Below are 12,449 nucleotides of genomic sequence, written 5' to 3'. Positions count from 1 at the left end.
AGACACCTTGAGAAGCAGTTTCTCAAAGGTCAGGGAAGGGAAAGCACTGGCAGCGTCCCTGCCTGCAAACAGAACGTCTCGGGGTAGCCTGGAACTTTGGGAGGCTCAGCCTCTCCCCAGCTCCAGCTCAGCCAAGAGATCACAGATGCAACAGGGCCACGGTGGTGGCAGGGGCCTAGGTGGAGGCATATGTATACTCCTAATGCTCCTGGTCACTGCACTGGACTCATTTCACCTTTGAGCGCTAGGTGTGGCAGACGGAGTGATTACCAAAGCACAGTTCTTGACCCTCACCGAGCTTCCAGCCTGGAAGTCCCGCAGCACTGCATCGGCAGGCCTCAAATGGCAGATGAGAACAACCAAATCGTTCTCCTTCTCCCAATTTTACTTTATGGCCGTGTGGGCAGTGTAGGGGTTTGATGAATGCCAGAAAATCTCTGTCCCTGGTTTATAACGCTCCTACCCTGAGGGTGGATCCAGGTTTTGTGGGGTTTGAAGACAGTATGATTTTAGGGGACCTCCTTGGAAAATATTTTGAAATTACACATATAAAGTTGCGAGGCCCTCTCAGGGCCTTCAGTGGGAATTGGAATACAAGTGCAAAGCCCTTGTCAGGTTCCCAAACTTGTAATAAGGCTCACCATTTATTAAGTGTGTATTATACAAGCAGGTATTCCACAACCACCATGGGAGGCTGGGGGGGCTTTAGTATCTCCAGGTTATGAATGAGGAAGCTCAGGAAGGTGACTCTGCGTCCCAGCCAGAAAGCCAGGAGGTGTGGACTGAGCTCTGGACTGAGGGCTCTGGCTTCAAGGGTCACATCTGAGGTATTCTTCAGTTGGTGACAGCAGCGGTCAGGCCCCTAATGTTCCTAAGGAGGAATGTACTGGACCAGTCCTCTCCCTTTGATACCACTGTACCCTCGGTAGGCCTGGCCAGGGTTCCCCAGGATCCAAGTCTGGAATAGAGGTTCTGGGACGGGGCTGTGTGCATCTCAGGGCACCACATGGTGCAGCCTTGGTCCCAGGAGCATGGCCTATTCAGGCAGAGAGGCTGCGTACAGACAATAGAAAGGACAGCAAACTGCAGGGCTGCGCCTTGGCTTTGAAAACACACAGACCTAATTCTGGGATCTACAACTTCCTGGTTGTACGAAGTCTGGCAAGATACATGGCGTCGCCGAGCCTCAACCTGATTGATGACCTGTTGAATCAGGACAGTAACCCCTTCGTTGTGTTTTGAGCTCATGACAGGTCATCTTGTAAGACAGGAAGGCTCCTGCACACAGAGGCAATGAACCTACGCTTCGGTAGCTATCAAAGCAGGTGCGTAACCGCCTGATTCCGCGCCTCCCTTCCCTCGGTGAAGGCTGAACGTTTTTCTAAGGATTCCTCCCAGCCCGGCTAACTTCCTCTGGGGAAGTGAAAAAGGCGGCACCTAGGAGGGGGCGCCCGAGGTGCCCCCCGCGACGCCAGCGAGCCAGGGTGCGCAAGAGGAAGAGCACGCCCGGGGGTACGGCCTAGCGGGGGCGTGTGCCCTCCCGAGAGCTCAGGATCCAGCGCCTCCGGGGAGGGCGTTGTGGGGAGTCGTTCTCGGTTTAGCAACACAAATCCGCCAAACGGAGATTAGGCCGGGCGGCCGGGGTGGGGGCGATGCACTGCCGGGAGGACGCAGGTGGGACTCGGCACTCGGCATCTCGGGCCCGCGAGAGCCGGCCGGGGCGGACACCGGGTGCGGGGACCGAGAAGCCTCCGGGCTCTCCCGCTCACGCCGGCACAGGCGCGGCTCGCTTTGAGCGCCCACCTCTGCACCCGCCTTCCGCGGAGCTCCCGGGGCCGAGCCCCAATTTTCCCGGGAAGGGGCCGCCTCCCGCCACGCCGGCAGCGGACTCCCCGGGGCCGCTCTTCGCGCCCGGCTCGGGCGGCGCCTCCTCTCGCGCCCCGCGTCCCTCCGCCGGACCGGGCTCCGCCACGCGCGACCATGCGCGCCCGAGAGAGCCTCCCGCCCCCGCGCCGGCTCCCTACGTGGGGGACGTGCCGGGAGAAGCCGGGCCGTGGGGGATTTCGCGGCGTCGCCGCCCCCTTTCCGGCGCGGGAGGGAGCGGCCGCCGCGCCCCCCCGCCGGGGCCCGGACGCCGCCGCGCGGCGCTGCGGAGGCGGGCGGCAGCCAATGGGCGCCGAGGAGGTGGGCCGGCCGGCGGCTGTCACCCTGCCTGGGACGGGAGCGCGGAGCCGGGGAGCGCGCGAGCCACCGCCTCCCGGGTCTTGGGGGAGGAGCCGCGGCTGGAGGAGGAGGAGGAGCCGCCGAGCAGCCGCCCGAGGACCACTGCTCGCCCGGGCTGCGGAGGACCCACGCCGGCCCCACGCCTGCCGCCCCTCGTCCCCGACCGCCAGCATGATCGCCGCGCAGCTCCTGGCCTATTACTTCACCGAGCTGAAGGATGACCAAGTCAAAAAGGTGAGCCCCCGCCCGCGCCGCCGCCCGGCCCGCCCGGCGCTGCATTCCGGCATCCGCTCGCCACCGCCGCCTCCATCCTCCCGCGCCCTGCCTCCCCCCACGCCGGCGCTGCTTGGACTGCAGGGCGCGGGGAGGCTTCGCCCTTCGATTCTCCTCGGGAGAGAGAGAGAGAGAGAGAGAGTGTGTGTGTGTGTGTGTGTGTTGTGTGTGTGTGTGTGTGTGTGTGTTGGGGGAAAGACCACCGGCGCTGGGCTGCTTGCTGCAGTGTCCTTGAGATGGGCTGTGGATGTCAGATGGGCCCCCGGGCAGTGAGGGGAGGTGGCGGTGTGGGGACCGGTGGGTCTGTCTGTCCGTGTGGCCTGTTCGGAAGGTTCTGAGCGCCGTGGGCGGCGGAGCGATTACAGAGATGATGGGGAGGTGAGCGCGAGCAGGCGGGGGTGCTGGCTGGAGGCCAGGCATCCCATATTCGGGGTTCCCCGCGGACGGCGCCGGGTGCCCCGGAGAAGCCCTCCTCCCGGCTCTTGCGGGAGGCTGCCCCTTAATCTGAGGACAGGGTGACCCGCCCGGCTTCCTGGAACCGGGAGGGGTTCGGAGGCCACCGGAAACTTTGCTCATAGGCCTCAGGTCCGGAGCGGCATGTCTGAATGGAATTTTTTATTCCTCTACGTGACCGCTCTCTTAAACTGTGATTTCCAGCCAGGCCAGGGAGTTTTATTAAATAAGAGACTGGCCTTTTGAGTCGGTTGGAGGCCTTGACGTGTTTGCTTGTGACATGTGTGTACTTGCACATGGAGGCGTCTCCAAACCCCGAGGGGTGGTTGTCTTTGACCTCTGTCTAGCATAAAATACTGTCCGCTGGCGGGTCTTAAAGCTGTATGTCGTCCTGATGCCATCGTTGCCATCGTGTTTTAAAGAAACAGTCTAGGCTGTAGGGAAAAGCACCCATGTCATCAGTACTGGCGAGGCCTGGCACAGGCCGCTGGCCCACCCACGCCCAGCATGGGTGACATTATTGCTTGGGGAAGCTGGGATGGACAAGCAAAGTCAACCTGACTTTGGTGTTCAAACCTACAGGTGAGAGGCGGGAGCGTAAGGCCTGGATTTGCTGCCCCGCCAGCCACGGGATGTTCTTTTCGTTCCTCTTCCTATCTACCGAGGACAACCCCCTCCTCAGGCACAATAGGAAACAGGCCTGCTGAGGGCAGTGACCTCATCAAGGTCACCCGGTGAGTTAGAGGCAGAACCAGGGCGGGTCTCTCCCTCCCTCCCTCCCCTGGGAACTTGACCGGGGCTCCTCCTGGAAGTCAGCTGAGGGGGAGGTGCTGAGACAAAGGCCCTGGGGATGCTGCCTGGATCCTGGGCCCTGTGCCCAGTGGGGACCAGAGTAGGGTAATTAGGAGACAGGCCTGGGAATCTGCCACCGGCCCTCATAGCTATGAGCACCACTGAGTCTAGAGTTGTCAAACAGTAGGGCTCGTGCTCACTGCTGTGCAGCACGCCGGACCTTGCTTCTGGAGCTGTGCATGCCAACACGTGTGTTTCACAAGTTTTCTTCAGTGGTGGTGCGCATCTTGATGTTCTTCTCGCTTCCCAGCGGGATGAGTTCCCTGCCCTCCCCCTGCACATGGGGGGCTCTGTAGCTCGAGACTGCAGACCATCGGGGTGGGGACCCAGATGACCCTCATAAATTTCCACCAATCATACCTGCCCTCCCTCACCTGCGTGGCCTCGGGGGGCTATGCTGGGTTGAGGTTTGGACTGTACTCAGTAAGGATTGTTTTCTCGGGCACTCAGTGTTGAGTGTGGCCCCAGGGCCTTCTGCTTGCTCTGGTGACCTGCCTCCAGTTCTGTCTGCCAGGCTCCTGGAGGCGTCTGAGTGTGTGATTTCTGATTGAATTGGTCCTCAAATCCTTCCTGCTCCCAGATTGCGATTCTGACCTTCCCTCCCTGCCCTCTTCTGGCCACAGATCGTTGCTGGAGGAGGGTGTTGAGGCAGATGCTCCCACCAGATAATATTTTTGGCCGAGGAGAGTCTTAAGAACAAGATGGCCTTCTCGCACCCCACCTAGGACCTCTTACACGGCTTTCTATGGGTGTGTGTGTGTGTGTGTATGTTCTTTTTTTTAAGTTTATTTATTTATTTTGAGAGAGGGAGATGGAGAGAGAGGGAGAGAGAGAATCCCAAGCAGGCTCCACACTATCAGCCCAGAGCCCTATGTGGGGCTTGAACTGAGTAACTGTTGAGATCATGACCTAACAAAACCAAGAGTTGGACACTTAACCAACCAAGCCAGCCAGGTGCTGTGTGTGTGTGTGTGTGTGTGTGTGTGTGTGTGTGTATGTATGTACATGTGTATATGTGTGTATTCTTGCCAGGAGATCACCTTGGCCTGCCTGATGGGCTGTGCCACCATCCATGGGTGTGGTCCCCAGCAAGCTTCCTGGGCCTCCTGACAGCTGGTGGACACTTGTTCCAGTGGCCTAGTCAGCCTTCCCTGCCCCACCCGTGCACATGCTGGGGGATTCATCTCCTCTCCCAGGACTCAAGACTTGTTAGAGAGCAGTCCTTCCTACCCACCGCTTACTGTGAAAAGGCTGGGTGGGGGTGCAGGACTCCAAGCCCTGTTCGTCTTGCCCAAACTGGGCCCTACCTGTGACCCAATGGGGACCCGTTGAAGGCAACCCCCCACCTGCCTAACCTGCCAGCGTAGGTTGCCATGATGATTCAGCCCTTCTGCCCTAGGCAGCCTCTGGGGGCTCTGGAGACAGGCCTGGCATCCCTTACTAACCTTCATTGATTTTCTTGCCTTCTGGCTTGAGGGTAAAAGGAAGGAAGATGGGGATGGTGCCAGGGAAGGTTTTTTTCAGGATTGCTCAGGATACTGAAGTGATCCTGAGGAGGGGTATCATTTCTCTCTTCATTGCCTAGGAGACATGTCACTAATTCAGTCTCATAAATACATCCTGGGTTGAAACAAGCTGAGTGCCTGGCTTCTGGCTGTGGAGCCCCACTTACCAGACTGTATCTGCATGATGCTGAGTAATGGGATGCTGGGAAAAGTGTGTCCTGGCATTGGGCTGAAATAAGTACAAGACCTGTACTTGCCTTTTACTCTTCTAGTGCTGTTAGGAGGAAAGGAGGCACGTGTGTGCTCGTGAAAGAGTCCATTCATCAGAATCCCGGACATCTGCTAGTTCTTCAGCCAGAGTCTGGGTCCTTTGACCTCCAAGCAACTTTTAACATGCCTGTCATCTTGCCCGCTTTTCCCATTTGGCTTAGCCCTTAGCAGCCTGGAGGAGAGTGAAGGTTTGCATAGTGGCTTGTTTGGGAGAGGAAGATGAGTCCTGTAAGGTGCGATTGTGGCCTTTTAAGAAGGACTAGCTTCTGGGGCACATGGCTGGCTTGGTCAGTAGAGCATGCGAGTCTTGATCTTGGGGTTGTGAGTTTGAGTCCCACATTGGGTGTAGAGATTACTTAAAAAAAAAAAAAAAAAAAGAAGGACTAGCTTCCTTTCCTCCAAGGTTGTTAGAATGGTAAGCAAACACCGGGGGGGTTTCTCTGAGTGGGATCCCCATGACCCTAAGTAATCTCCTTTGTCTAACAAATCTCAATCTGTCCAAATCTCAATTTGTCCAACAGCCAAACGCAGGAGTGCTTGGCCCAGGAAGGTGGGGGAGAGTATGCTTAGCAGTTAAAAAGGCTACCCACGGTTTAACTTCTCAGCACATGTGTCCCAGCTACAAAAGCGAACATTAAACAAAATGCCCTTTCCTTATTGCTCAGGGGTGAGAGAGAGGAGAGTTAGAAAAACATGAAAAATACCTGAGACGCCTTTGGACCTGGTGTTACACAGATGTCCGGCAAGAGCCCCATCTTTGGTGCGTCTGTATCTCATAATCCTTGTTCCTTCCACATGGAGTGTTCTCTGGAGTTCTCCCCCACCCCTCCCCGAGAGAAGCCCCAACACTTCATTTGGTTTGATAATTTGGGACTGTCGTGAGGGAATAAACTGGGAAAGCGGGTGGGTACGAGGGACTTTCACATCTGGCCGTGCTGCACTGTCCTCCCACGCTCCTGCTGTGTTCTCGAAACGGCATGGGCTGCTCTCTCCTAAAAAGACTGATTTGGTGCCGTCTCCACGTGTGTGTGCAGTCAGGGATCCCTGCTTCATAGCATCGGCCGCTGGAGTCCGTTCCCAGCAGGTCCCGGATGCCCCTGAGGGTCCAGAGAGGCAACCGGACACCTCAGAGTCCAGGAAGCAGTCGTGGCCAGACTGCTGGCACCTGCTTATTGATTGGAGGACCCTTGGAACCAAGTCGGATCATGGGAACTCAGTGGTTTCTTTGGAAAATGTTCAAGTCCTTTATTATGTGCAGAGGGCCGTCCTAGGCTAGAGTGACAACTCTAAACCCGGCAGAAATGGCCCCTCTTCTCCTGGAAAGTAAATAATGATTTGCTGTCTTAACGATAAGTGTGAAGCACAGAATGCTGGGAGAGCGCATAGGAGCCAGTGATCAGATCATGGGTGGGAAATCACCAGCTCAGGAAGATGGCTTGAAGCCAGGCTGTAGATGTACAAATAGGAATATTATACTTAGAAACTGTGTGAGGGAGAGTCAAACGGGTAGTTCTCAAACTGTAGGTTTGCTTTCTCTCTTTTTAATGGTTCGTTATCTCTGAGTATTCTAGAACACTTTATGGCTGTCATATCAGATATCAGGTGTGTGTGTGTGTCTGTCATCTATCTATCTATCTATCTATCTGACAACACACACAAGTATACTAACATGCTTGTGTGTGTGTGTATGCTTTCATTTGATTTTTCGAAACCTCTGTCTGGGCAACAAGTATTACTATCCCTGAGTGTTCCAGAGTAGCGCCTCCCTCTGCAGCTCCTCCCCTGGGCAGGCCTTTGTGCTAGTGACCCAAGGCAGAGATTTTATTCCTCATTTAGAAACAGGGACTGGAGGTCCAATGGAGAGAGACATGACTTTCTCAAGGTCTTAAGGAAATCTGGAATGGAGTCCAGAGGGCTATTTTTAAAATAATCATTCATTCATGCATTCATTTGTTTGTTTCCAGAGGGCTGTGTTTACTTCCTCTACGTCTTTCCTTTAGGAAAAAAACCCCATCTTGGTTAATTTTTTCCCCATCTTTGTTGATTTTAATGAATTAACTTGGAATCTGTATTTTAATTCTCTCCCCCACAAGTCAACATGTGTGAGTCAGATCTTATGAAGTATTTGAGATACATAAAAATGTTGAGATTAACATAACTAACACCTGTGTACCTGCCACTCAGCTTGAGAAGTAACTGACACGGTGACATTAGAGATGGAGCTGAAACCCGTGTCTCCATCTTCCGTCCCCTCCATTTCTCCTTCCAGAGAGTGCCTCTGTTCTGATCTTGAGGTTTATCATTTCCATCCGTGTTTTTATACTTTATTATATATCATGTAGCTATAAACAGTATATAGTGTTACTTTATGTGGTTTTAAGATGTTGTAAATGTTATGCTGTGTGTGTCCTTTTGCAACTTGCCTTTTCTAGCTCAACGTTCTGCACTTGGGAGGGATTTTTCTGTGTTGCCCCGTACACCTCTGTTTCATCGATTGAAACTGCTGCACGCCCATACATTGTGTGCACACACCCCAATTCATAATTTAATCTCTTCCTTTGATGGGTATTTGGGTTTCTGATGTTTCACATTACAAAGTGCCGCGGTGACTCTCCTCCTGCACGGCTCCGTCAGTGCACATGCGCGGTCTCTAGGTTCCGGGCTGGGTGTCTGGGACCGAATTGCTTGCGCGGAGGAGTGTGTGCGTCTTCCCACTTTCAAGATTTTGTCAGATCGCCCTCCCGGGTGGTCCTGCCACTGTGACTCCCATCAGAAGTTTCCGCAGGTTCCTACTGTTGCACACTAACCCCTCCCCCCCCCCCCAGTCAAACCTGTAACATTTTTAGTAGAGTGTTTCCTTTTTTAAAGAGTCGGTTTCTTCCCAGTCATTTATTGCCATTCAGGTTACAGCACTCGAGCGGAGTTTAAAATGAGCCGTTTCGTAGTTTACCTTATCAGGCAGAGCCTTTGTTGTGGAGTGTCTCGGAGTGAAATTGACAGCTCTGGCTGGGGGAGGGGGGGGCGGGGGCAGCCGTGCTGACTGCTGCACCGCCGGAGGAGGGGAGGACCGGGGGCAGGGAGAGGCGGTGAGGGCTCCCGGTGGCCCCTCGCGTAGCGTTCCGGTGTGGGAGACCGTTGAACTTTTCCGGGAGTTACAAATGCACGTGCACTGCCCGCACACCCTCTGTCTTCCTGGTGGATCCGGCCGAGGCGGGGCTGGCTTATCATCCCCTAGAGGCGCCGGCTCTGCTGGAGAACGCCGGGCCTGCAGCCTCTCTCACTGTCTTCCGTAAAAGGAGAGGGTGGCAGTGCCCCGCGGCAGGAAAGCCAAAACGCGCAGCGTGCAGCCCAGCCCTTTGCAAACAGCCGCTGGTCCCGGCTCCAAGGCAGAAAATGTCGGATCGCGTGTTCCTCTGATTCCCGGGCCGGTCACCGGCCGCAGACGTTGAGACCCGGAGGGGACCTTAGAGGCAATTGAATGCCTACCGGTGGCCTGTCTTCTTCCTAACACAGGTCTAATTTAATCATCGGTGACAGTACTAATGGAAGCCGACACGGAGTGCCCGCCACGCTTCCTGCCGGGTCGTGTGCTAAAGGCATTAGTCCCCACAACGCCCCTGTGAGGGGGGTGCCATTCATGATCTCCACTTTTGCTAAAGTGAGAGGCTCAGATAGTGAACAGAAGCGCCAGCAAGCAGACCCATCGAGCCTGATGGCAGAGCCCCGTTATTTTTTATATTGAGATATAATTCACATACTGCCACACACCTTGCTTTAAAGTGTACAGTGTGGTCTTGAGCACATTCACAAGACCATGACCACCATCTAATTCCAGAACATTCTCATCACCCCTGAAAGAAACCCCATACCCATTAAGCAGTCACTCCCCAACCCCTGGCATCTACTAATCTTTCTTTCTTTTTTTTTTTTAATGGATTTACTTCTTCTGGACATTTCACATAAATGAAACCATCCAATATGTGGCCTTGTGTCTGGGTTCTTTCACTGAGCAGTATGTTTTCAAGGCTTATCCATGCGGTAGCGTGTATCATTTCCTGGCTGACTATGTAGTTGTATCAGTATACCGCAGTATGTTTATACAGTTGTCAGTCGATGGACATTTGAGTGACTTCCACTTTGGAATAATGTTGCCGTAAACATTTGTGTACATGTTTTCCCTGTGTGGACGTAGGCTTTCATTTCTCTTGGGCGTATGCCTCGGAGCGGCCTTGCCGGGAGAGCCCCTGACTTTGTCCACCTTGAGAAAGGCATTGTCTTCATTTAGAAATGAGGAAACCAAGGGGCACCTGGGGCGGTTAAGCGGTTAAGAGTCAGACTTCGGCTCAGGTCGTGATCTCACAGTTTGTGAGTTCAAGCCCCGCATCAGGTTCTCTGCTGTCAGCACAGAACCCGCTTCAGATCCTCTGTCCCCCCCTCTTGACCGCTCCCCCACCTGTGTTTTTTTTCTCTCTGTCTTTCAAAAATAAACATAAGAAAAATTTATTAAAAAAACAATTAGAAATGAAGAAACCAAGACCCCAAGAGGTGAAATGACTTGCTAAAAACCACACGGCTCATTAGTAGCAAGGCCAAGGAACACTGCTAGGTCCCCTGACTCAGAAACCCATGTCCTTCCCCCCGTACCACACCCAACACTCACATTTTGGAGTTTAGGGAAACAGATCCAAGGAGGTAGAGCGATGCGGCGGAGCTGGGTACAGCCTCCCCAGACTCCCGTCTCTCCTTCCCCATCCCGCCCAGCCCCAGCATGCTGGCTTTGCTTCTCCCCTTCTTCCCTCCCTGCCTTCCCCTGCTGAGTGTGGACTGCTTCCCTCTGCTTGGGAAGGAAATTGGCCCTTTTAATAAAGTCATTTACAGTGAAATGTTAGGGATTTCCCTGTCTTTCAAATTCCTTCCTGTGCCCTTTCTATTTATCTTCCTCCCGCCCCCCCCCCCCCCCCCCCCCCCCCCCCCCGTCCTTGTTTGCATTTACAAGAGGACCCCCTCCTGCTCCCGTAATGTGCGCTCCTAAAGGTTGTTCTCTCCCAGCCTCTGCCTGGCCACACTGAGCAGCCTGCTTCCTAGACTGGGGTTTGCTTTCAGCCACGAGAATCAATCTGGCCTCATTTCTCTGTTGTCTCCTGGTGCCTTCTGGGTGGGTGGGGTGAGCAGAGTAGGAGACCCAGGCCGCCGCTCTGATAAAGGCACCACCTCGCCTTTGCAAAGTCCTATTTACAGCATACCTTCACACGCTTGATTTAGTTGAGTCCTTCCAGCCAGCTTGGGTGTAGGCATTTCTTCCTGCATCTTACACATGGGACCCGAGGACCTCAGGAAGTGGGGTTGATGTGATCCTGGTGGCTAGAAAGCAGGAAGACCAGGATAGGGACGCAAGTCTGGCTGACACTGGTGGGCAGACCATGCCACACATGCGTGGACAGTACTGTGGTCCAGGCTGTGCACTCCAAGCAGTCCATTGCAGCAGCCCCCTGTAGAAACCATCGCCCAAGGCCCCCATAACAGGAATGCTGGAGCTGTGCCGCCCGGAACAGTAGTCACCAACCGTGCATGGCTACTGGGCCCTTGATATACGGGGAGTCTGATTTGAGATGGGTGATTAAATGTAAGACCCAGGAGTTCAAAGACTTTGTGTGACTTTGTGTGAAGAAGATATATAAAATAGCTCATTAATAATTTTAAAAACATTGTTTACCTGTGGGAATATTTTGGATATAGGGGTTAAATACAATGTTATTAAAATTTATTTCACCTGTTTTCTTTTTAATGTGGCTACTAGAAAGTTTAAAATTACATATATGGTTTGCATTGTATTTCTGTTGGACAGCGCTCTGTTAGACAGTGAGTTTTATGGCTAAAGTCTGGACAGAGGCACTCTGCATTTAAAGCAGTGGGTTCTCCTAGGTCCTCGGGCCTCAGTGTCCTCATCTGTAAGACTAAGAGGCTAGAATCCATTATCTTTACAGATTTTCCTAGCTTGAGCAGTGCTGTGGTAGCCATCAAGCCTGTCTGGGCCTCAGTTTCCTTATTTGTCAGGCACCGTAAATGATTCCTGCCTTGCTCTCTGCCTGTTGAACCACTTCGAGAATGGATGCAGAAGCACTTGGAAAGTGTGGAGAACTGCACAGATGCCAGGTGTGGTCACTGTTGGTCACAGAACACACGTGTGGGCACCTCGGGAGGCATGGTTGGGGGGTGGTGGGCAGCGGGGGCCCTGAGCCGGGGCCAGGACCCTGGTTTGCCACCAGGGGGTTCGGCAAAAGCTGTGTTCCGAGTGATCCCCGGTGCCGTGGGGCTCCTATGCCTGCCGGTAAGGAGGGCAAGAGGGCAGTTTTCATTATTGCTGTTTTTTTCTGATGGAAAAACACAGAGGTGGAAGTGACTTGCCCAAGGTGATAAGAAGGGTCAGAGTAGCTGGAGGAGGCCATGACCTTGCGATTTCCAGCCGGGTCTGCGCACACCTCTGCAGTGCCTTGAACCCCGTGGCATGAGGGTTTGGTCGTCTTGTAGTGAAAGCAAAGCTGTCTGCACTTGGGATACTCCCTTCTCTCTGGGCTGGAGGTACCTGGGACTGTGAGTTCTGGAGGCTGGACCCAGCCCAAGCCATCGACCAGGAGGCCGAGAATTAAGCCTGTTGTTCTGGCCCTGCCACATTCCAGGGCTGTTCTGTTCCCCTTGAAGCCACTGGGTCCCTCCTTTATTTTTAGCCAGTTCAGTGTGACAGCTTTGTTCTCATCCTGGGCCAGAGCTTGGGCTCTCTCACCAGCCAGGAAGCGCCTGTTATTGGGGATTAGTGGGTACCAAGGTCACCAGGAAGACCTTGGGCATGACCTCACGGCCTTCCATGGTTCTCCC

The 12,449-nt window shown here is 54.1% G+C and overlaps 1 protein-coding gene across 2 annotated transcripts in view; it reads left to right on the top strand.

Moving 5' to 3' along the window:
• Nucleotides 1-12,449, top strand: part of HK1 (hexokinase 1) — a 114,827-nt gene that overhangs the window by 43,275 nt on the left and 59,103 nt on the right. The window contains exon 1 of one of the 2 annotated variants that reach the window (XM_039233253.1): nt 2,287-2,457. The exons of the other annotated variant lie outside the window; for it this stretch is intronic. Within the exon in view, the coding sequence (XP_039089184.1) occupies nt 2,395-2,457 (63 nt within the window). The 5' untranslated portion in view covers nt 2,287-2,394. Of the gene's footprint in view, nt 1-2,286; nt 2,458-12,449 lie in introns of those variants that run through there. 2 annotated transcript variants of the gene reach the window in all.

This window comes from Hyaena hyaena, unplaced genomic scaffold (genome assembly GCF_003009895.1).
Source record: "Hyaena hyaena isolate Hyena2069 unplaced genomic scaffold, ASM300989v1 scaffold_73, whole genome shotgun sequence".
Taxonomy (NCBI): Eukaryota; Metazoa; Chordata; class Mammalia; order Carnivora; family Hyaenidae; genus Hyaena; species Hyaena hyaena.
The sequence above is the reverse complement of the archived record's forward strand: the minus strand, read 5'-3'. Positions and strand labels throughout refer to the sequence as shown.